Source organism: Drosophila navojoa, chromosome X, assembly GCF_054131105.1.
Source record: "Drosophila navojoa isolate 15081-1374.11 chromosome X, UAZ_NAV_1.0, whole genome shotgun sequence".
NCBI lineage: Eukaryota > Metazoa > Arthropoda > Insecta > Diptera > Drosophilidae > Drosophila > Drosophila navojoa.
Window position 1 is genome coordinate 5,769,261 of NC_142895.1, and position 25,717 is coordinate 5,794,977.

At 39.7% G+C, this 25,717-nt stretch overlaps 2 protein-coding genes across 2 annotated transcripts in view; both read right to left on the reverse strand.

The window, feature by feature from the left end:
- LOC115565019 (chronophin) overlaps positions 1-25,717 on the reverse strand; it is a 92,240-nt gene that overhangs the window by 275 nt on the left and 66,248 nt on the right. The gene's annotated exons all lie outside the window — the stretch shown is intronic.
- Positions 13-24,167, reverse strand: LOC115565324 (uncharacterized). Its single transcript, XM_089263298.1, has 4 exons — positions 23,394-24,167; positions 1,359-3,909; positions 615-754; positions 13-451 (listed from the first exon to the last, which is right to left on the reverse strand). Exons 1-4 carry the CDS (start codon positions 23,397-23,399, stop codon positions 365-367), a joined length of 2,784 nt encoding a protein of 927 aa, XP_089119424.1. The 5' UTR covers positions 23,400-24,167; the 3' UTR covers positions 13-364.

Here is a 25,717-nt window from a genome sequence, read left to right on the forward strand (position 1 = left end):
CTATATATATGTATATATTTGAAATACAATTAAAGTTCACGTCACGAAAAAAAAAAAAAAAAACAAAAAAAATGTATATATAGACTGTAGTAGTAAAACACATTACCAATACGGATAAAACTAAGTGTACGTGTAAAGCTACCAAATGCAAAAATACTCTAAAATTGGTTTAAGGCTTACAAAATAAATTCGCAACACGATAAGTCAGGTGCATCCATCCATCGAATCGGCCTGGGGAAATATATTACAATAGATGCGCCGCTCGGGTCAATGGAACCGCTTTGGGAAATCGGAACTCAGGAACTCTTTGCTCTCTGATCTCTGCTCCGGCTGAGTCCTGGCGGGCTGCGTCCTGGCATGGACTCTATCTGGGTCTAGGCGATATCGTGGACTTTGGTGTTGGCCGTTGCAGCGCAGCCGCGGACGGCGCCGCTGTCACAATTGTGATTACCTGAGTGTGTGTGTGTGTGAGTGAGTGTCGAATGAGCGGATGCGAATGCAGTGATGAATCATGAATGTGTGTGTGTGTGTGTGCGTTTGTATGAGTGTGTTCGAGACAAAGCAAACATTATGATTACGTATCAAAGCCAACGGTTTGCTGCATTGCGATTTACTTTGGAATTGCCATCAATGATCTCCACAGGCTCCGCTGGCACATAGGCGGACAGACCCATCAAGCCAAATATGTCCGGCGTATAGTTGCGCACCTGTTCCGTGGCGGGCGTGGGCGTGGCGGCCATTACATCGCTGGTGACTGCGAGAAGAGAGAGAAAGGGACAAAGAGGAGAAGTGGGAGAGAGAGGGGTGTACGATTAAAGATATGTACTAAAATTATCATATAATCTTAGGTTATCCTAATGGGATGGATTAGCACTGAGTTGTTGTAATCCCATGCCCCAAAAGGCCTTCCACATATCAGAGAAATATTTCTAATTTGGCCTCTTTTTGATCTCTAGCTTCAGCAAACAAGCGGACAAAACCAATATGCCCAGTTCTCTTTATGAGCATGTATAAAGTGAGAATATATCAAAAGGTAAAGTAGGATATCCAAACTTCATTATGCCAGATCCAAACAGCTTCAATAGAGCACAGATTGATAGCCGCAGTTAATATACCCAGCTTACTAGGTGAGAGAGCATGAGAGGATAATGCAACAAAGTTTCTGGAAGCAGACTCCATTGCCCTATATGCTAGATAGACCCTAGGTAAAGCTAGCTTAAGAGTTTATAGACGGATAGGCAAACCCTATATATATACCCAGCTCACTTCATGAGCGAGTGTTGGGCCCAATGTGAAGCACGGGAAGCAGCCTCAGTGGCCTTAGATGCAGTTAGTAAGCCTATGCAGTGTGACCTTACCTGTTGCCGCAGCTGGAGTGGGTCGCACACGTGGAAATCGAGGCCCTGGCGTTTGGTAGACCGGAGCCGGCACCGAGGCGGATGCGGCCAGCTCGCTGTGCTGGGGCTGATGGCGCGGCTGTGGCGTGACGACGTACACCTTCTCGTTGGTTTGGGGCAGAATGGCCACCTTGGCCTGTTTCCACAGCTCGACGGGCGCCGGCGTGGAGGCGGTGGTGCGCGTGTACAGGGGCGTGATTGAGTCGCGCGTCGTCTCCGCCGTGGGCGCTGGCGTTGTCGTTGTCGCCGTGGGCGTGACAGTGGGCATGGGCGTGGTGCGATGCGACGACTCGTAATAGTCGGGCAGCAGGCGATTGTCCTCGACGGGCGGAAAGCGTCGCAGATGCAGCTGCTCCAGATTGTTAATCGAGGTGGACAAGTCCCCGGCGCTGCCCAGGCTCGAGGTGGCGCCGCCGCCCAGCTCGAAGCCACCGGCGGCACCGCTGCGCGTCGTCTTCGACTGACGCAGGGCCGCCGATGTGGCCGTCGGAGTCGCCGGCGTCGTGGTGGTAAGGTACTCCGTGGGTATGTGCTTGGAGCGGCCACGGATGGTCGGCGTGCTGGGCCGGTGCGACAGCGAATTGTACTCCTGCTCCGTCCAGCCGTCGATGTTGTGCTGCAGCTTCGAGATGTCCACGCCAAAGTGGGCGGGCCGACGCTTCGTCTCGCGCTCCCGCTTCAGCAGCTCGCGCAGATTGGAGGCAAGGATTTTGGTCAGATACTTGGTGGTGCGACGCGTGTTCGGTGGTGGAGCCACTGTCACCGCGGACGTGCTCACCAGCTTCGATTCCTGCTGCTCGTGCAGCTCGTTCTCCTGGCTCGGCCGCAGCCGCCAGCCGGGCGTCCAGTTGACCGGCTCGAAGGGGCGTGGCTTCTGCTTGGTCGTATACGGTATGATCACCTGCTGTGGCCCCGGCGGCGACATGCCCGCATACTGTCCGCTGGCATCGATGGCACCGTACGTGGACGTCGGCGTCGGCGCTTGCGTCTGCGTCTGCGTCGGCTCGTCGTGCCGGAAGCTCAGCTCGGCGGGATCTCGGGTAAAGGGGCGTGGCGGCGGTGCACCGTGCGCCTGGCCATGATTGATCGGCGAGTCGAGCAGCCGCTTGGGCGTCTCCCGCTGCCGTCCATCGCGTCCATGCGGCACCAGATGATTGTTCAGCTCGACAGCGGCCGCTGGAACCGGCGCCGGCTGCTCCGTGGTGTAGACCAGCGACTCGTACACGGGCGTCACGGTGCTCGTCTCGGCCAGGTCCTGGTACTGCTCGGCATAGTAGAGGTGCTGCTGCTCCTGCTCCTCCTCGTGCTGCTGCTGCTGCTGTGACGATGCGGCCGGATAGTTGTCTGCGGCCGGAATTTGCGTTGTCGGCGTCTCCACGGTGATGGGCGTAAAGTGGCCCAGCTCCGTGAGCAGCTGCGAGGCGGGCAAATGCTGATGCACTGCACCGCTGCTCAGATCCTCCAGCTGATAGCGCACAGTGCTGATATCCAGCTCCTGCTGCTGCTGTTGCTGCTGCTGCTGTTGCTGCTGTTGCTGCTGTTGCTGGTGTTGCTGTTGCAACTGTTGCTGCAGCTGGTGGAGAGGTCTGTGATTCTTGGGCAGCGCCGTGGCCGTTGGCGTTGCCGTTGCCGTCTGGCCCAGGTCAATGGCATGCGACTGCACATAGGTGGCCGGATACTCCACGGAGGTGACGAAATCTGTCAGCTGATGGCTTTGCACAATCTCAAAGCTGCTGCTGCTGCTGCTGCTCGATTGCCGCGGCGGCGGCTGAGGCGTCGTCGATGGCACCGCGGGCACAGGTCGCAGCTCCGAGTGAGCGCCAACATTCTCCAGCGGATACAGATGAGGCTGTTGGGACTGCGGCTGCGGCTGTGGCTGTGGCAGCGGTCGGAACGGCTGCGCATTGTAGAGTGGAGGCATGGCCACATGGCTCAGTCCGGGCACGGGCAGCGAGATGGGCAGAAAGACGCTCTGGGGTGGCGCCTGAAACTGGACGGCGCGCTGGCGATGCTGCGAGGCCTGCGCCAAGGGCTGCTGGTGGTGCTGCCAGGCAGAGATCTGCTGCTGTGGCAGCTGCTGTTGATGCAGCTGCAGAGGCGGCGGCGGTGGCGGCGGCTGCTGCTGATGCTGCTGCTGCTGCCCGAACATGGGCACCCAGGGATACTTGTTGCACAGGCCGCACGGCTTGCCGTCCGCTGTGAAATGCTGCGCCGGCTTCGGATAGGCATAGCTCAGCCCGCTGGCGCTCAGCTGCTGATCGCGCGGCGCTGAGCCCGGACCGCCCAGGCCGAACCAGCGGGCGACGCGCGTCATGAAGCCACCTTCGGGTGGCTGTGGCTCCGAGTAGCCGGCATGTGTGAGTCGCTGGGCCACAGGCAGCGCCGGCGATGGTGGGGCGGGCGGCGGCACCAGGTGATCAGCTGGCTGCGGCGGCGACAGCGCAACGGCAGCGGTCACCAGCAGCGCTGCCAGCGCCACGCCCAAAGCAGTTGTCAGCTGGCTGCGAATTGCCTGCAATGAGAACAATGGATGGAGGATGAGACTGAGAGTACACTGAGAGAAAATAGGAGCAACAAATACGTGAAATGTGGAACCTAAACAGTTCTAGGTCAATTCCTGGCTCTGACAATTTGAAAATCGCATAGGAGGGCAGCTGATGTGTTAGCTACACTGAACGAAAAGAGGAGACTGAAGAACCTTAAGACTGAAAGCCTGAAAATCCTACAGCTTCTACTCTTAACAAGGCAAAAAAACTCTTATGCATTTAAAAATCATGAAGAAATGCAGCGAAATTGAAAACGAGAGTTGCGCACAACAAGCTCAACATACACTGACAGAAAAGAAGAAGTAACACGAGATGCGAGACAAATAAATGAAAAAGCCGCCCACCTCTACTCCAACTCAAACAAGTCTCACGCTTAATGAAAATCACAGAGAAGAGCAGTGTAATTGAAAATGAGAGCTAGCTGCACATAAAGTCAACATACACTGAAAGAAAAGAAGAGTAACATCAAAACGAGATGAAGATCTTAAGGACTGCTATGGTGATTCTTACTCCGACTTCAGACAAGTCTCAAGCACAAGGGAAGCTCATTTACTGAGTAGCATTGGTTTGAGAATCGCATAGAAGAGCAACAATGTTGAAAAAGTCAAGGCGAGCGAACTTCAAATCTAATGCAGCGAAGTTTCGTCCACATGAAGCTCGAAATGCATTTGAGAAGCGCATAGAAGGGCAGTTAATTTAAAAACGAGAGTTGGTCACACATACACCCACTGATGGAAAAGTAAAGTCACACGAGATGCGAGGCAAACAATGATGTGAGAAACCTCCACTTTGCCTCAGAGGAGTTGCACTTGAAAATCGCAGAGAAGAGCAGCTCGACTAGTTTGTGGCACACATTTTCGCCCAGTGCAGGCAGCGCGCAATCAATTTTCCATTTCACTTTTCAGCTCATAAATTGAATGCCTCGCGGCGAGATGGCAACCATTAGTTTTGGCCAAATTGGAGCGGCCCGGTAAATGATTGGGCCTATTGATCCGGTTAGCGGCGACCGAGATCCATTATTAAGCCGAGCCGGTTAGGCGAGTCACGGCCAAGGTCTGGCCGGCGTCAAAACAATGCCAGCAGGTGAGCGTAACAGGCAAACACTTAAGCAGGTAATCAACTCTTTGCCCATAGAGCGACAGACGCAAATCGAAATGAAGTTATTAGTCGCATAAGGAGGAGCTCAGCTCACGCATAGCATGGAATATTTCCGAGGCTATTTACACAGAGAGCATCGATAGCAGAGGTCTTGAGTGTGACGATCAGGGAATGAAATATATTCGAAATTATATAACGGTCCCATTGATATCGGTTATCAGCTGGCCGCCCCTTTGACGTGATAGTGCGCCTCTGCGATTGAAAGCCCGACCGTAACTGAAACTGACTAATCGGCCCAATGACAGATTCACATAGATACGACATAATTGCAAAATAAATGAATCAGCCATTGATGGTGCGACTATGTGCGACATATCTCTAACTGAGCCCAGCATAGAACAATGCGCACTCACTCGACTCTACGCGGCCCGGCACATAGCTCGAGTCGCGCTGCTAATCTCGGCGATTTCAAGTGGTTTCCTTAGATTAAAAGCCAATTAACGTCAAAACCTCGCACAACCAAATAACAACAATACCAGCGACAGATAACTACAGATATCAAACTGAATACCTGAATATAGGTATATATATATATATATATATGTATAGATGTGACTAAGAGTGCCTAAGTAAATCAATTAAATGTTGGCCTACATGCACTGTGGGGCCTTGACTTCAAATATGCCGACAAAAAATTTATATCAAATAGTTTCTAAAACAAATAACAAATATATTTTTGACAATTTTTTTAGAATACATGTTTTTGATACATATTTTTTAATAATATTTTTTTTTGAAATGATTAAAAATTTGTTAGTCGATTGTATGTTAAATATTCTAAATTAAAATTGATTACTTATTATTATTTTATTTTTATAGCTTTTTTTATAATTTTTATTAAGTTGTATTTTTTGAAAATTTTTTATAGTATATAAAAAGATATATTTTAATAAAATAAAATATAAATTTTAATATAATAATATATAAATTTGTTAGTTAATTATATGTTAAATATTCTCAATTAAAATTGATTCCTTTTTTTAATTTTATAGCTTTTATTTTATAGTTTTTATTAAGTTGTATATATATATATTTTTTTAATTTTATCATAATATATAAAAAATATATTTTAATATAATAAAATATAAAACAAATAAATATTTTTATTATTTTATTAATTTTTATTTCGAATTTTTATTTTCTTTATTAATTTAAAATTATATATGTGTCGAATTTTTAACTAAAATATATATGTATATATACATATATACATATGCATATTATATATGTATTTTATGATATATGTATATTTATTTGTACTTTTTTTTAATATTTATATGTATATTTATCTTTTTAATATATATATTTTTTATAATTAATATTTTAATATTTTTTATTTTTTTATTTTAATTATTTGTTTATTTTTTATTTTTATTTTTTGAATTTTTATTTCATTTTGTTTTATAAAAAAATTGTATATTAAGAGTATAAAATATAAGTACAATGTACTTGGTACATTTTCTATAGTGTTTGATGAATATTTTCATTATATATATTAATAAAACTTTTTAAATTAAATATGCAAAATAGAGTTTTCTTAAGCATTTCAATAAATATTAAAAAAGTAAATTATTTATTGTCTTAGTAGAATTTAATAACTGCTCAAAAAACAAGAGTAGAGAGTAAAGAGTGTCTGGCCTTTCATTTTTGGTAAACCCTAGCTCAATAACAGAAAACAATTTGTATTAACAAAATTTGAATATGATTTGAAATATGTGTAACTGTGGCTATGACGAATGAATTTTGGCTCAGTGCGGCTTTCTCTCGACTCGAGGGGGCAGGGTCGTGGCCCAAATTGTTAATTGACCCAAGCCAATGCCCAATGGCCAATGGCCAATGGCTACCGGCCGCCAGATGGCGTCATCATGGCCATCAAGTAACAGCAACTAAGACTTGGCAATGCCTTTTGCTTTTGCGTTAGCTGTTGTTGTTGTTGTTGTTGTTGCCTTTGCTTTGGCCTTTGCTTCAGTTGTTGCTTTCCATGCAACAACGTCCGACCACAATAAAAAAAAAAGAAAAAAAGCTGCATGCAACACACGGCCCGGTACCCACAACTATGTTGAACTTCCTTCCATGTGCGTCTAAATGTCAATTTACCATTATTTATGGTGGCTCTCGGCATTCGCCCCGCTCATTGACATCCCCACAGCGCCCAGCTCTGGCTGAAGCTGAGACTAACCAGGCATCTTCCCTCTCACTCTCACGCTCACTCTCTCTCTCTCTGTCTCTCCCTCCTGCTTGTGGTTGGCTCTTCATTATCTGCACCACGATTCCGCATTTCGATCGCCAGCAGCTGCTTAAAAACTACTTAAAGCGTAAACAAACCCAAACTAATTGAACTTTTCTTTGGGAATTCAATTCCATTTTTGGTTGGAAGTCAGTTTGCTAGCTGGATATTGGCTATTAAATATGACTAGATATAAGTTTGGAGATAAGAAAAGATCAAATTGAGAGCTATATTATATTTAAAATTTTTGCAAATCGTAATATTTGTCAGGCATCACGAGAGAAAGAGAGACAGAGGAGGTCAGAGGAAGCTATAGATAGCGACAGCGAGAAAGAAAGACAGAGTGAGAGAGACTGAGAAAGAGAAAGACGAAGAGAATGAGAGAAAAAACTAAAATACACTGAAAGACAATGAGTGGGAGACATAGAAACGCGGATAGTGAAAGGAAAAAGAGAGAGAGAGAGAAGGAGTAAGACAGAGACGAATGATCATAGTGTGTAAAAGAGAGACTGACAGAGAAATACTGCAATACACTGAAAGAGAATGAAGGAGTTAAATAGACAGATGGAGAAGGATAGAAAAGGAGAGAGATGAAGAAACAGACATCTCGAGATTGAAAAGAGAGGTAGGGATAGAACTAGATGGAGAGCGATAGCACGAGACAGACAGAGAAACGGACAGAGATAATCAGACATTGAGATATCGAAAGAGAGAGTGAGAGAGAAAGATGGAAAAAGAGAGAGGACAGGGCACATATCGGAAGGGAACAAAGGATAGCATAGAAGGAGATAGACAAGTGTCTGAGTAGAGAAACACAACAAAATAAGGAGAGAGAGAGAGAGGGAGAGAGAGAAAGAGAAAGAGAAAGAGAAAGAGAAAGAGAAAGAGAAAGAGAAAGAGAAAGAGAAAGAGAAAGGAGACAGCAGTAAACAGAATACAAAACGGAGATTAATACAGAGAGAGACACAGAGAGAGCCATAGTGAGATAAAGAGACAATAGGACACAGTGAGACACAGCGAGATGCAGACAGAGACACAGTTAGAGACCAAGACAGAGAGAGAGAGAGACAGAGAGAGAGAGAGAGAGAGAGACAGAGAGAGACAGACAGAGATACACTGAGAGGGACAGAGAGAAACGCAGCTCACAGTGGGACACACTGAGGCACAGTGAGACACAGAGCGAGATAGAGAGAGAGAGACATACGGTTAGAGATCCAGAGTAATTAAGAGAGTGGGGGAGAGGTAGAGAAAGGGAAGACCAATGAGGGATTAGTAAGCAAGAGCAGCGAAAAAGAGACACACATATGAACTCAAATAAGAATCTGCTAAGAACTCGAACTCCAATTGGATATCCGCGTGTGAAATCGCCAATCGAACTTAATACAACGAACCTGCACTCAGACTCGGATTAACTAAACTAATCGCAATCCCACTCAACGCCAGCAGCAAGAGCCGCAATCAATTATTGAATGAGATATTGTCATTGGCTCAATTTTCAGTATTTCTCAGCTCCCGGCTTGTCATTGGCATTGCCCCACGATGATCCTAATGACCCAATTTTCATAATACATGGAAATTTCGGGCCCAGCTTCCACTCGGCGTGACTCTGGTCAACTTTGAACCGTAGTTGGGTTATTTTATGGAGCCGGAGCCAGCTGAGCTAATTATGTGAAAACTTGCTATCAATGGAAATGGCAATGGAAATGACGGGGGAAATGACGGGGGAAATGGCAGTGGGTGAGTAGCCGAAAACGAGTTGAGGCGGCAACAATGGGCGTGGGCTTTCTCATAATTATATTTGGGCGACTTGGCGCTTGGATGAGGGACGAGAGAAGGGGCAGGCATAACTGTCACCATGTGGGGGGGCAGGGAAAGAGACAGAGACAGAGACAGAGAGAGAGAGGGAGATAGACAACGTAATTCAATTAGAGGCGCTGTGACACGATATAAAATACAAATAAAACAAAAGCAGCGGGGGCTGTGTTTGTTGTTGCTGTTGTTGTTGTTGTTGTTGTTGTTGCTGTCATTGGTAATAAATCGGGGTCAGCGCAATTTCGAAAGAAAGTGAAATTCTGCAACAGTTGGCAGCATCAGCTCCAGCTGATGTCTCTCTCAAACAAGCTGTACTCTCAGTACTCTCTCTCCCACTCTCTCTCTCCCCCTCTCTCTGTCTCTCTCGCACAGTGTCTGCAAACCCGTTTCGTGTCGATAATAGAGCCAACTGCTGGCTCAACTCCTTCGCATGCAACCTTGGCTTTGCACTTGAAAACGCCATAAGGTTTGACAAACGACCCCAGCGGGCAGACATACATATATGTATGTATGTATCTGTATGTATGTATGTATGTATGTATATTCAATCCAAGAGCGAGTCCATAGAAAAATACTGCACGCGATTCAACAATGCGCCTGGGAATCTTTGAGCTGCCAGCGACCGCAATTGTTGTCGACCTTATATATGCATCTACATACATATATCTCTATATGCATGCATGCATGTGTGTGTGTGTGTGTGTGTGTGTGTGTGTGAGCTTGAGCTCTTCCTCGAGCTTGTGGCGGCAACGAAAAGTGAAATTGTCGATCAAAAATGTGAAAAGAGGCGGCAAATGCAGCAACAAAAACTGTCACAGACAAACATATATAAATATAAATATATATATGTATATATGGGCATATACATAACGGCATTGGGTTTTCCAAACAACAACAACAACAACAACAATTGCAATGGCAACAACATTCGCAATAATTCACATTAGGCCGCGCCGCATATTTCTCTTGGCGCAGCTGAAAGAAATTAATTATGAAAATACTCAGCGCATGGGCCATAAATATTATTAGAGATGGAAAAAAAAAGGCCAGCAACGCCCAGACACTCAGCAGCAGCAACAACAACAACAGATATGACTTTTTATGTGTCAGCTGGAAGTGCAAATGATTATTAAGATGCAAAATATGACCCATTAAAAAAAAATAGGCAACACTCAGACTTATTAGACCTAGACAAAAGCAAAGAAGAAGCAGAAAGCATAATTATTGAATACAAATGGCAAATGAATTAAATATCATAGATATACAGAGACAAATGGCAAATGAATTAAATATCATAGATAAACAGAGACAAGCTCAAGACTGAAGCTAGAGTTGAACGATTTGCATTAGCTCCATTTGAGCAGTTAGAGATTTGCCATTTATTCTCAATTTCCATTTCAATTCACTCTTTGTTCTAACAAAAGTTTTTTTTCTGAATGAAATCTTACAATAATTTAAGAATTTTAGGCTAAAAAATAGGTTGTTATATTTAATAAACTATTTGGGGGTAAAAAAAAAAAAACATAGAAATAGAAAATCTTATTTTTATTTTATTTTCTATTAATTATTAAATTAAATTAATAATATTAATTAATAATATTAAATTAAATTAAATAATAATAAATTAAATAATAATAAATTAAATAATAATAAATTAAATAATAATAAATTAAATAATAATAAATTAAATAATAATAAATTAAATAATAATAAATAATACCAAAACTACATGTCTATGCCAGGTCGCTTATATGCGCATCAGTGATGCCAATTTGTCCTCTTTTCGGACAGAGCTGTCCTGGTTTCAAGGGGAAAAATATTAAATATCATCTATCCGAAAATCTGTCCTGTTTTAGTGAATGCGAATTGTGTTCTTGTTCTTCCAGTTGGTTGCTTGTTTTTTTTTTTCAGTTGATCGATTGAGGATGCAACAGAGTTCTATTAATTAACATTGCAGAACAGTTGAACAGAACTTTAGCACTAAATATGCTTAGGCAAAATTGAATTGTGTATGTGCCTTGTGTGTATTGCCGATATTGTTTGTAATTGTGTTCAATGCGAATAGAGTGACAAAATGCCCAAGAAGGCTTATAGGCAAAAATTTCGTGATTTCTAGCTAAAACAGCCAGATTTCAAGTCATTGATATCCCGAAATGAAGACGACAAGAATAAGGCGCTCTGCAGAATCTGCAAATGTTATACAAACTGAAAATTTATAAAAAAAAAAAAAAAAAAAAAAAAAAAAATGTCCTCTTTTCTGTCTTTTTTTTTAATTTAGCCTTTTTTCAGTATTTTACAGACTTTTTTGCCTTTTTTTCAAAAAAAAAATTGACATCACTGATGCGAATATTTCGCGATAGACCATTATCTATTAATCTCACATTGGCTCGACAATGTAGATCAAACGTGGAATGATGCCATGGAAGATTCAAGATAAGTTTCAGGACTTTATTTAGCGTGATTTGGCTATATCTGACCAGACTGCTTGGAATATTGACCTAAACGAAAACATTTTTCTTTTCTATATTTAGATTTGCCATTTAATAAAATATATTTAATCAAAAATATTCCAAATAAATATAATTTTCATGCCCATGACTCCATCTGTAGTGAATATACACATAAAGCCTACGGCAGCAACTTTTCTCTTTGGCAGCAAATAAAACTTTGGTGTCAAGAGAAAATAAAAATAAAAAAAAAAAAAACCATCACAATACAGTTTAATTAACTAATTAATTAGCTTTACTTAACAATCAAATTCCCATGATAAAGCCCAAGTAAGTTGCAGTGCAAGCAAGCAGAGCGCTAATGTGAGAGAGAGAGAGGGAGAGAGGGAAAAGCGTGTCTTAAAGAAGACTAAGAATACCAACTACGACTTCTAGGCTCAGGATATATCCTAATCAGGCAGTCCATGCCGCAAGCCTCTTACATAATTTGGACGCACAAATCACCTCTGCTATCACCCTAAGCCAAAGATTTCGTATACCCAGCCTCTCAACTCTCTAAGACATCCTCATTTCATGACTTTTCTGGCCAAATAATTTTCATTTTAATTACAAACGATGAGCTCCAATTGGATAACAATAATGAGAACTCTGGGCAGCAGCCGCCTCTCGCATTTGAGTTGACTTTTCTTTTCCATCTCTTAGCTGTCTCTAAATTGTAGCGCGGAAAGTATCTGGGCGGATATTTCTGTTGTTTCAATGTTGCATATCATTTTGCAACAACTTTTCCAAATGACGCTGCACAAAATTTCAAATGGGCAAGTGGAAACGAACCGCAAAAAAGCAAAAAAAAAAAAAAAAAAAGTAAACAGCAAAACTCAAAGAGACGATATTATGCACCGGAATTTGGGCCACAAGCGAAGATCACGTGACAGCGGGCTTCTGGCGAAATTCCCATTAAAATATATATGCATAGTTACATATATGTATATCCCCTGGTATATGTATGTATGCTTGATAAAAACTAGAGTAGCGTGACATAAATAGCTTGGGACCAGTCTTATCTCGCATTGGTATTCCAGATACTATGCCAGATAGGCAATCACAAATGGACAATGACTGCCAGCCGAATGACCGATTCCTGGTATTGGATGGCGACGTTACACAAATGGAGCCAATCAGCAGTTTTTGACGCATAATCAAAAGTAATGCCGATAGGCCACACTATGTAGTCTATATCTAATATGTATTATGATCATGATAAACAGCATTCGAATTTTTCGTTTTGCAATACGTAATATATTATTAGAGAGCGGGAGAGTGAAGTGGAGGGAGAGAGAAAAAGAGATGGAGAGAGACAGAGAGAGAGAGAGAGAGAGAGTGGTCTGTACTCAAAGTAAGAAGCTCTAGCCTATAGGACTTTTTAGCTCTACGATCTAGAACTATGCTTAATTGTTATAGTAGATAATTTTTTATCTGTAAGGAATATCTGCTTAGGAAAGAAATGTCTCTTAGAGGCTAATTTCATTCTTTGTGTACTTGTGGAACTATCGAAATACTAGATCCAGATAAATGGAGATTGACAGCAGCTTTAATTGATGGAAAAATGGAAAACCTGCCTATACATACCACCCATATAGTATTTCAGTTTGTTAACTTTTGTGACTTATGAGCTCAGTCGGACCGACGAACAGTCATAAGGAGCGAACAGACGGGCATTTGTGAATACTTATGTAACAGGCAAAAGGAGGCGTGACAGAGTCCATAAAGCTTATATTCTTGATCAGAGCGACCATGGATGTACATACATATAAATACATTCCTAGCAGGACAAATTTATCATATATCATTGTAATACCTTTTACCACTTCAAATGGACTCTGCATATACAATAGTCGCATATTAAGTTGTAAGAATTACTAGGGATCTTATATTTATATGATCCTAGATACTCTCTATAGAAATAGATAGATAGATAGATTCACAACCACTAACATTATATCATACAAAGTTTTCACTCTAACTGATGTAGCAATATGTGTATATATATACATATATATATATATATATATATATATATCTATCTATCTATAAATATGTATATGTATATTATCTATCTATACATCTATACATAACTTCTAATTCTAATTAATATAGATATAGATGATATATGTATACGACTTTACATAACTAACTCTACATCACACGCACTTCCAACTCTAATTGGGATACATATATGCATTAATGAGACTGACCCTAGTCTATAAATTTGCCCTTGCCCCAACTTCAACACCAGCTTCAACTCGAACTCCAACAGCAACTCCAACTCCAATTCCAATTCCTCCACCGTGAAACCACTCGAATGTGATAAAGTTAGTGAAGCTGGCTAATTAGTGGATTGGTTGCGCTTCTCTGTGCTTTGTCGGGCAGGTGCTATTCGGGCCAGCTGGCTGCGACATTTTGCGCAATTTGTTTCATGCAGATAATTTGCGAGCAATGCGCGAATGTTGTGCGGAGTAGTTGGCCTAGCAATGCGGAAAGAGAAACAGTGAAGTGAAGACAGTGCGAGAGTGCGAGAGTGAGAGGGAGAGAGTGTGAGAAAGAGGGATGGGTATATTTCTCTCTAGCAGAGCCAACAATTGTGACAGCACGCGAGTAATTAACGAGTTTTTCTGTGATTTGTCGCGTAATCGCATTATAAACAAATTATTGCCTCGCATCGGGGTCCAATCGAGGAGACATTATGCTCCACAGATCGATCAGTTAGCGAAGACCATCAAAAAGATGGCGCCATCGCACCGAGCCGAGCTGAGCTGAGCCAAGTCCGTCTGTCTGTCTATCGTGTCGATGTAACCAACAATTTGCATTGTCTTTGCATAATCGCATCAATCGATGCTCAATTGTCATACTCCAGACCCATTCAGTAAGCCAGCCAGTCATCTATTCAGCACTCCCGGAAGACCGCATTTAACGCCGCCTGTTGCGGTGGCACATTCGTTGGGCGTATCAATTGCTTATGATACATGGATATATGTACATGTATAATATATATATTGGCATATCCCACGGCTATAGGATAGACTAGGAAAATAAAATGAAAAGAAATGAAAGACATCCATACCTAGGCAAGGTCCTAGCGCACAATGGCTTAGACTTGAGCTGAAGAGAGATTCCTGTAGAGAGTTTTTCTAAGAGCTAACCAACAAATATATCATATATATCTGAGAGCTAACCAATATCAAATACATTATATTCACATATATTTCTTTCTTACTTAAGTTAGACTGTCTAAAAGTTCTATCAACTTTATATATGCAACTGAGCTAGAACTCTTCCAAATGGATTGTTTCCAGCTAGATAGCTTATATGTGTAACAGCCCGATCAATTTACGGATTTAGCTAGATGTTCTATATATTTATGTTTCTTTTTCTTTCACCTTAAGATTATTTACATGAATTTCGTACCCTACAACTCTTAATAGAAGTATATGCATATATTGATATTCCATCTTATATATTGAGAGTGAAATAAACGAATAAAGGTTTACAAAAAATTCGAGCAGATTTTAGACTTTAGATATATATACATATATGTATATATATGATTTTTAGTTTAAATTTTCACTTTGATAGAAATTGGTACAAATTCCTTTATATACAGTCGAGACTCGTTAATTTGTACCCCACTAATTTGAAAAAAATCCGATCCCCTTGAAAAAAATAAGTTTTTAATAATTTTCAAAAAACCTGATCCCCTTGCCATATCGAATTATAGGGATTTTAGTGTATTATATATAAGCATATTTTATACATTATTTATATACATATGTATGTGTATATGCATATGACTAAAGTCAACGTCCCGCCCAGACCTGGTTACCCAGAGGCATTCACATATTCTCAAACTGAAGAGGCTTAAAAGGACAACCCTATGCGATGACTGAATAGATAAGGAGCAATAGATAAAGCAACTCGAACAACTTGACAAAAAAAAAAAAAAAAACTTTTTTTTTATTTTCTCTTTCGAATTAATCTATAATAACAGTTCAGACATACTTTTAGAGATGATATGAAATACACATATTAAATATAATATTATATGAATGCATTAGAGTATTATACAACAAATTACTCAAAAGAGAAAAACAAAAATTCTTGTTAATGTTTGTACGCAACACATCATTATGAAGTACCTTAGTTAATTAGCTGATATTGGCCCAAAGGCAATTAATTAATCAAGCATAGTTGGACAAGTTCAAGCCAAAGGGAGCTGTGCTGCTGGCAATTGGCCAATGCCGTTCACAATGGGCCAGCGCGAACGTCGTGTGGCCCAGACCCCAGCAGAGCGCAGCTCTCACATCGAGAAGACACACACAGAGAGAGAGGGAGTAAGAGAGAGAGAGAGACGGCATCATAATAATATATGATAATAACAGCTCCCAAGATTGGTAACATAATCGGCGCATTGTGGATTTTTATTGTTATATCCATTGTCGCATGGCGCTCCAGTCACCCACAGCAGCCGCTGCCGCAGCTAACTAGCCAAGTCAGGCTAAGCCTGGCCAACGGCGGCAACCGCAGCGCCACCTACAACAACAAATCTAATAGTTAGGAAAATAAAAACGAAAACACAAAAAAAAAAAAAAAAAAAAAAATAACTACAGCCGGCACGTCAGGCCGTGCAGCGGCAAAGGCTGCCGCCGCTCAGGAAAAACAACAGCAAAAACAACGACAACAACAACGAAATCACAAAAAAAAGTGAAAATTTGTCCGCGTCCAAAAATTATGCGCTTTTCACACGCGCAGCTTCAGATTCAGTCGACGCTACTTGCCCGACGTCTCATTGTCCCGCTCAAGGTGACGGGAGGGGAGGGGACGTGGGCGGCACTGGGACTGGCGCTGGGGTGCTCCAGCCAGCCAGCCAGCCAGCCCCCCAAGACGTGTGACAACGTGCACATCGTAGAACCGGTCGCCCGTTTGGCTTTGCTTTAGTTTCGCGAAATTCACGTAGCTGCTGAGCAGCAGGACGGACAAACGGACGGACAGGGGATGGGAGTGTGCAGCGGGGGGGCAATTGCCAAGCCAGTGGAGGCGGCCGGAAAGCAGCTGCTCAAACGAGGCACAGTGCAGCAAGGTGAGAAAAAACAAACGCAATAAAAATGAAAATGAAAATGAAAATAATGATATATTGAGAAACCTAATAATAATACTTAAAGCGCATGACTTCAAGACGTACATAAATCTTAAAAAATCATTCTCTATATATAATATTTGCTCGACAAGTTCTTATTTTATGAATACCACAGATAAGTCAGTAAATAGCCTAGGCATATCAAAGTTTCATTGAACTACACTGATTAGATTTAATAAAACACGCTACGAGTACTACGCTTAATAAATCAACTGAATCAATGGAGTATTATTTCTAGTAAATATCGAATGGTTAAGCAGAAAAGAGACACTATAGGCTCGTAATGCGCATAGGAATAGATATTGCAAGCTTACCAAAAAAGGGAAAGACAGAAGGATAGACGGAGATGGGTATATGCTGATCAAGATGTATACATATCTGTATATATGAATAGTACGCTCCTTCTGACTAAATCATTCTGCCTTGAATTCACATGACGAATTCATAATTCAGCTTCTCCAACAACTTTCTGAAATAATTTTCGGATATTTAACTTCAGAGATCTGAAGAGCTGAAGACTTAGGTTTCTTTGTCATATTATTCTTATAGTCAATACTATTATTATTAATCATATTATAATCATCATTCTTGTTTTCATTGTTACTATTGTTATTATCATCATTATCATTCTTAGGCTCTTTAGAATCATATTACGTATTATCATAATTATTATTCCTGTTATAGTCATTATTTTTCTTATTAGTGTTATTAGTATCAGTATTATTATTAATATTATTATTACTGATTATTATTATTATTAATATTATTATTATTATTATTATTATTATTATTATTATTATTATTATTATTATTATAATTATTATTTTTATTTTTTTTTATTTTATTTTTTATTTTGCATTACCATTATTAGTCATTATTTTTCTTATTCGTGTTATTATTATTAGTATTATTATTAATATTATTATTACTGATTATTATTATTATTTTATTATTATTATTATTATTAATATTATTATTATTATTATTATTATTATTATTATTATTATTATTATTATTATATTATTATTATCTTATTATTATTCTTCTTCTTATTCTTCTTCTTCTTCTTTTCTTCTTCTTATTCTATCTTATTCTTCTTCTTCTTCTTCTTCTTCTATTTTTTTTATTCTTCTTCTTTTCTTTTCTTCTTCTTCTTCTTCTTTTATTTCTTTTTTTTTTTTTTTATTATTGTTTTTTTTTTATTTTATTTTTTTTTTTCTATTACTATTATTAATATTTTGATTATTATGAAATCTGTTAAACTGTTTCAATTAGACTTTCGCTATTATGCAAAACTTGATCAAAACCCTCTGGGCTGGCCCATCAAATTGATCTAGGCCCACTGTGCAGGCGACACATTGTGAACTTGAGTGTTGAAAATGTAAATTAAAACAAAAGTAAAAGTTGTTGTTGTTGTTGTTGTTGCTGCTGCTCGCTGTTTCTAAGCATTTTCTATTGTTGTTGAACTTTTTTTTCGGTTTTCTTTTGTGGCCATTTCTTTTTGGGGTCAAATGCGAGCATCGAGCTAGATGTGTGCGTGTGTGTGCGTGAGTGTGCGTGAGTGTGCGTGTGTGTGGCAGTGCATGTGTGTGGCATGGCCCAGCAGCTGCCCTTTGGTAATTAAGATCTTGGCACTGGGCCTAAGTGACGCCAATTAAGCCATATTTTTATGGGCCGCTGGCCAAATGGCCAACAGGCTGCCTGCCTGGGCGTCAGTTAACAGTTTAGGTTTTCGTCTTCTAGCATGCGCACTGCAGTTATGCAAGTTCTGCACATTATCTAGGGAAATGCCGAAAATTGTTGCATGTTTGTTGTTCATTTTCTGTGGAACTGTGGGAACAGCTCAACGGAGTTGGACAGCCCTCAATTATGAGGCCGGACGAGACAAGTCAAGACGAGTCAAACTGAGACTCCGACTCGTAGTTGGAGTTGGAGTCACATAAATAACTGACACTCTGTGTAAGTTGTTAAAATTGAAGTGAAATTGCAACTGATTATTTGAATTGTTTTTTGTTTGTTTCGTTTTTTGTTTTTTTTTTTTTTCTATTTTATTTTTTATTTTTTTTTTTAGTTTTTTATCTCTGTTTTGGGCCATAAAAAGTGGGCATAATGAGGTAAGCCGCATCATATACTAGATATTTTTGAGCTATAATTAAATGGCGCGACGCTAGAGCGCTTATAAATAATGTAAACCAGACCCTGATGGCACTGTTATAGTCATTGTTGATTGTTTCCATTCGCATCTGTTGCTGCTGCTGCTGCTGGCTGTCGTTAATTTCGTGATAGCTGCTCGGCCAGCGGCTTAATTGGCCGCGTCTTAAATCAAAAGCGTGTCAACTAAATGCATTAATAAGCTCATATAATTTACTTCATGTATGTAACACACGCGGCGTATGCGTAATATCTGTACGAACATTGCTTGCATAATCCATTCGACAGTCAACCGTAATCCATGGCATCTCTGACTGTCTGCGCTAGAAATCCCGCTGATTAATCTCTGATTAATGCAAATCGAAATTAGCTAAGCCTAATCAGTTTTCTAATCGGAATAGCGGAAGGCTTTGGCCAAACGGAAATCGATCGAAACTTTGAGCGAATTTCACTCAACTCGATTTGTGGCAAAAAGTGAAAACTTTGCGTATGCCAGATAGCTGCTAAAAGTTAACATTCAGTTGAAAATGTTACAAAATTTAACATGTGTTTGGTAAAATGAGTCTTTAGCTGAATATTTGCTTTAGAATTGAAAGAGCTTTGTTCATATGTTAACATGTAAAATATTTAGGGCAAATCGTGGGATAACTGAACTTTAAATTTAACAGGTAGTTGCCAAAACTGAATATTAAATATATATTTGACACTAGTTAAAAACTCGTAAAGAAGTTGTTTCATTATGATTCGGATTGTTTTTATATATTTTGATTATTTTTTTATGACTTGTAAATCTTTTGTAGTAAGTCAATTTGACTCATAGAAGTAACTGGCAGATCTAACATTAAATTAATGGAATTCACTTGCGAAGTAGCTAGCAAATGCAACCATGACTTGTAAGCTGAATGTCAAATTGAGAATTTGCAAATAGAATTTCCAGATGATGAAATAGATTAGAATTACTTTAAGGACTTATAGTAAGTGCCAAGTAAATTTAACATGCAGTTCGTAAAAGTAACTTACAATCAAGTATGACAAGGCAAATTTCACTCTGGCTTTATCTGACAACTCTTGTTACATTTCATATTTATCATTCAATAAGCAAAAAGTAAATGACAATTGACAGCTACTTTGAATTGACAGGAACTTTAATAGATCCAACATCCAAATCAGCCCGTCAATCAGGCGAGCGTACATCTCATTTGAGATGGATCATCGTGAGAGCGAATCGATGCCGACCGTATGGGAGCCCACGTATATAAGTGGCCCGGGGTCAGCGTCAATCACTGATTGGACTCAAGTAGCGCCCCTGTAAGCGATTGCCAAGACGCTATTTAGCCTTATCAGTGGCATTAGCGAACGCTGCAACGGCCAATTACGCATTATGGCGAACGAACGACGAACGACGGACGGAGGTAGAGAAATGAAAGATCGATTCGGCTTTTTGGCATGCGAAAAGCGAAACGGACGCGTTTCTTTAGTGGGTTACATAAAAGCCAAACGCAGAAAAATAAAATACCAAAAACAAAATAATATATATATATATATATGTGTGTTTAAATATATTACACTTTGGGTATTGCCATTGTTAATGTTAATGTTATTGTTTCAGCCCGGTTGCGGTTCGAAGGCGGCGCAACGGGGTTACCTGTGCGTGCGTAACAGGTGCGCGCCGGCCAATGCATTTCAATTGAAAAGTGAAACACCAAATTGGACGAGCACCAAAGCGAGCTGCCAGACATGTGTAGCTATGCTAAGCTATGGTGCTATAGCACCAAATCCTTCTCTCTTTATGTTTCATTGTATTTTTGTGTGTGTTTTCATTGTATTTTTTTTTTTTTTTTTGGTTTACGCGACACGCATAACATGCGCCACATTATATAGTACTTCGATATATGCATATAATGAATAATGAATTGCATGTAGTCGGAATGTAATTGTAGCACTTGGAACGGCGCTGATTGTGTAAGATACTCCAGATAGACCAAAATAGAAGTCCGAGTCGAAGTCCAAGTCGAAGCTGCGGACGAATGTCATTGACACGGGCCGCAACAGTTATGCGATTGCACGCTGATGGCATCTTAATTTCATCTCGGCTTAGCCGCTGACAGGAGTGAGTACAAACAGCAGCAACAACAACAACAACATAGTCACAGTGACTGCCACAAGGCTGTTGTCAGTTGGCCAGGCGACGCATGAACGTGTTGATGTGATAATGCATTTAATTGCTAAGCTCATTGGTAAGTGGAAAGCGAGCGCTTGCATTTGCTTTTAGCCAACTGATTTACCCTTCAATTATGATTTGACTGTTTTTTTTTTTTGGCTTCTTCTTCTTCTTCTGCAGCAAATAGTTTGTTGTCAGGCAATCCGGCCAAGCTAACAAGCCACCCGAGATGTGCCACAGGCAGTGGAGGCAGGCCTAAGCCTGAGTGTGGGCACAGCATGCATCAAGCTGCATATACCACATGTCATAATATTTAGCTAAACGAGACCTGAGCATGTGTGTGTGTGAAAGCTACATACATACATATGTATATGGTTATTGTATGAGGTAGCTACTGCTCATATATAGATGCATATAACAGGGCAGTCATCAGTGAGTGCTGCCTAGAGAACAATTCTTACTTATGTTGGTCTATACCATATGAATGCCTAATGAAAATAGCTAACTGCAAGTTAATACTCATATGCATTATTAGTAAAATGTTTAACTGTATCATCTGTGCACGGTCAAGATTTACAGTCAGTGTCAACACTCTTAACTAGCAGTTAAGATTATATACAAGAAAGTACTTTAACTAAAAGTCAATACGACATTACTATATAGTCAGCTAATTAGTAGTTTATTCTACATAGCTGAGTGTACAATAGTTTTAACTGGTAGTTAATAGTATAAAACAGAGTAGACAACAATTTTAACTGGTAGTTAGTCGTATAGAAGAGAATAGGCAATAGATCTAACTAGTAGTAGTACTATAGAACAGAATAGTCCACAATTTTAACTGGTAGTCAATAGTATTGAACTAAATAATCAACATTTTAACTTGTAGTTAATACTATACAACTGAATAGTCAACAATTTTAACTGATAGTCAATAGTATAGAACTGAATAGTCAACATTTTCAACTGACAGTTAGTCGTATAGAATTGAATAGGCAATAAATCTAACTAGTAGCTAGTAATATAGAACTAAATAATCAACATTTTTAACTGGTAGTTAATACTACACAACTGAACAGTCAACATTTTTAACTCTTAGTTAATACAATACAACTGCATAGTCACATTTCTTACTGCTTGTTAATATTCCATAGTCGTATATTCTATGTTCTCAAATGAAAGTTAATACTATAGAAAATTATCAGGCCTTTTGACTGAAAGTTAACTATACTAAGTGGATCACTTAACACAACACCTAATATTGAACACTCAACATTTCTAACTGGAGGTTAAGATAGTCAATAACCTTAACTTAACCAGTAAAACTAAATAGCTGCATAGTCCACTATCTAACTGGAAGTGATCAAAAAGTCCAACACATTTAACTTACAGTTAAAGTAAACTCGAGGAATTGTAAACCATAAAATACTAAACTGAGAGTTCGTATTTTGGTGTCAATCTAAGTCTTAAAATGGTCTAGTATATTAAAAATATATAAAAAAAAATATTTTTAATATTTTTTTAACATATAAAAAGTAAAAAGTGTTGCTTAAAAATTCTAGAAATATTTTGAAGTACTTTTAACTACAATAAACAATTTAGTTTTTGATAAACATGAGACCCAAAATTATACAGTAAAATGTCTTCTAAAAAATAAAATAAAAATAAAAAAATAAAAAAAAATAAATTTAAAAAAATGAAATCCTTCATTTAAAGATTCCCTTGATATTTTTAAGGCATATTCATTTTGCAAGTCATTTCACTTCTTGGTTCTGGACCCAATCGAAATACTTCTAGAAACTTCAAGGAAATTCAGCTGAAAGTGAAGGTCGAAAAGGGCTGTAAGAAGTGGCAAATGCACGTACAAGAGGAGAACATTCAAGAGACCTACAATATGCTAGAGAGGCTGCAAGTGTGGTTCTATTAATATAGATCTAAAAACATTTCCGAATACAATATGAAAGCGAGAAGAATTCTTGTATTTTCTATAATGCATTTTATAGCTATACTCTACTTTATGCTATATGCGCACAATTATCGCCGCATTATATGGAAAGGTGGAAAGTGATTAGGTGGCCTGGGCCAGCCAGGCAGCCGCTGCCATAAAACCCATTTCGGAATGGGCATTAACAAGCCCTTGACATTCTACAGAGTCATTTGCGAGCAGAGAAAACCTGACCTAACCCTCAGCGAGGCTCATAAACTTTGTTAGCCATGTGAAAATTCTTGGTAAATGCTGTTCGCAATGCGTCATTTGTTTTTACTACTAGTATTTGCTTTCCATTTCCAGTTTTCATTTTCACACTTACCATCATCAGTGTCGGCGCAGCAAATGCATACACCAAATTTCCCAGGAAAAGTCTCAAGTGCGAGCTGGGACGGGCTGGGGCTCACAGTACGCTGATTGATCGATTGATAGATCCTGCGCGCAGGACAGGTAAAAAAAAAAAAAACAACTAAGAACACTCGATGTTTCTCTTATTTACTTTTATCTATGTTAAGATCACTTTGATGCTGGATGAAATGAAATAGCACTTGAAAAAAAAAAAGAACTACGAAAATATATATAATTCGATTTTAGAAACTTTTTGCACTCGATTCTTTGTTTTTGTTTTTATTTTAATTTTATTTGATTTTTTTTAGCACTATTTATGTTTTTGTTTTCTTCTTTTTTTTTGGTAATTCGGCACGGATGGAGGCTCGCTGAGGTGCACCCACGTATCTCGTATCTCGTTGATCGTATATATACAAATAAAAATATATGTTTCTTTTACCGCTAGCCAAGCGATCGATGCCAGAGACAAAAACTAACTGCACATGCGCGCAGGCGCCCACAAACTGAGCCGCGCTCGTGGAAAATGCGGCAGGTAAAGCCAACAAAGCGACGCGCCGCAACGTGAGATCGGCGCAAGAGAAAGAGAGTGCGAGCGACAGAGCGAGAGAGAGAGGGAGAAAGGGAGAGATAGCGTCGCATTGTGTATGTCTCTCCAGTCTCTAGTCTCTAGCGCTACGTGAGCGCTCGCGGGCGGTTTTCGCTCAAAGGCAACATGCAAAATGTTGCAAATAAATGTGACAACGGCCAAAAACTCCAAACGAAAACTGGAATCGAGCTCGCTAAACTGAAAATGAAACTGAAGCTGAAGCTGAAACTGAGCCACTAAGCCACTGAGACACTGGAGACATCCTTGGCCAAAGCTCTGAGCACATTCAGAGCAATGAGAAATTCCAATTGCGACAAGAAAATTGATTTCTTCTTAAGTGTGCTGGAAAAGCTTGTAAATTTAATAATGCTTCTCTGTTTTGATCAAATAAATAAAAAATAAAATAAAATTAAAAATTTTTTTTTTTAAATCTTGAAGAGATTGATCAAGAAAAATCTCTCAGCTGACTAATAAAATTTGAAGCGATAATTTTTCATTTTTATTTTATTATAAATTTGAAGCGATCATTTTTCATTTTTATTATTCAGTCAAATAAATAAAAAATAAAAAAAATTTAAGTAAATCTTAAAGAGTTTTTGCTTGATCTATCTCTTTAAGTTTTACTTATATTTTTTTTATTTATTTTTTATTTATTTTTTTTATTTTATCATAAATTGTAAGTTGAAACTATTTATGCCATGGATATGCAGGTTATAATGCTTTGGTAATGAGTATGTTACAGGCAGTAGAAGGCGCGGCAGCCTTAACTCAGTTAACAGCCAATAAATGTCTCTTCTTCTATCTGGTTTGATATTTCATTATGGATAGACATAATACTCTGTAATATTCAAAATATTGTTCTCAGATTGCTTGAATGCCTGCACTTCAATTGAATACAATCCAAAAGCTTTATAAATGCTGCCTAGATAAAAAAAAAAAAAATTACTATTTCATATGCCTCAGGCCTTAGAAACGATGATTGAATATTGAGAAAATTAGGGTGCCAGACAGCTCTATGCTGAGCTCGTAGTATCTCCTAGTTGTGCACACCCGACTAGAGACGTCTTAGTTGTTTTCTCTTTTGGCTTTACTTGGTTAGAAAGGCTGGGAGAACGTTTGCAAACTTTTTACATTTTCACTCGTAAGAAATACATGAAGAGCACTACGATCATTCGACGCTGCTCATTGTAGAATATCTCCAGGCAACAAGAACAAATTTGGTGCACAGTTTGTACTTGGTAAATATTGTTGCAGTTTAGTTGAGCCAGATCCAAATCAGTTTCTCAACATTGGATAACTCTGTGACGTCATTATGGCAAACTTTGCGAACAGATCTTGGCTAGCATTCAGATAAGAACTAGAGCGTCGTTCACACGTCTATTGGGCTCAACAGCAACATGGAAATTATGACGTTTCATCAAGTGAAACGAGTATGTTGGCTTTGTGCTAGTTTCGTCTTGCTGTTCATCCGTCTGTATGTCCGTCTGTCCACCGCCCTTCCATTCGTCTGTCTGTCCGTATGTTCTTCTGTCCATCTGCCCGTCCGACTGTCTGTCTGTCTGTATGTTCTTCTGTCCATCTGCCCGTCCGACTGTCTGTCTGTCTGTCTGTCTGTCTATCCGTCTGTATGTCCGTCTGTCCACCGCCCTTCCATTCGTCTCTCCGTCTGCCCATCTGTCCTTCTGTCTGTCCGTCTTTCTGTCTGTCTGTCC

Coding starts and splice junctions, on each gene's coding strand:
- LOC115565324 (XM_089263298.1), bottom strand. Junction 755..1,358: donor CACTCCAGCTGCGGCAACAG/GTAAGGTCACAC, acceptor CTCTTCTCGCAG/TCACCAGCGATGTAATGGCC. Junction 452..614: donor TCATTGATGGCAATTCCAAA/GTAAATCGCAAT, acceptor ACACACACTCAG/GTAATCACAATTGTGACAGC.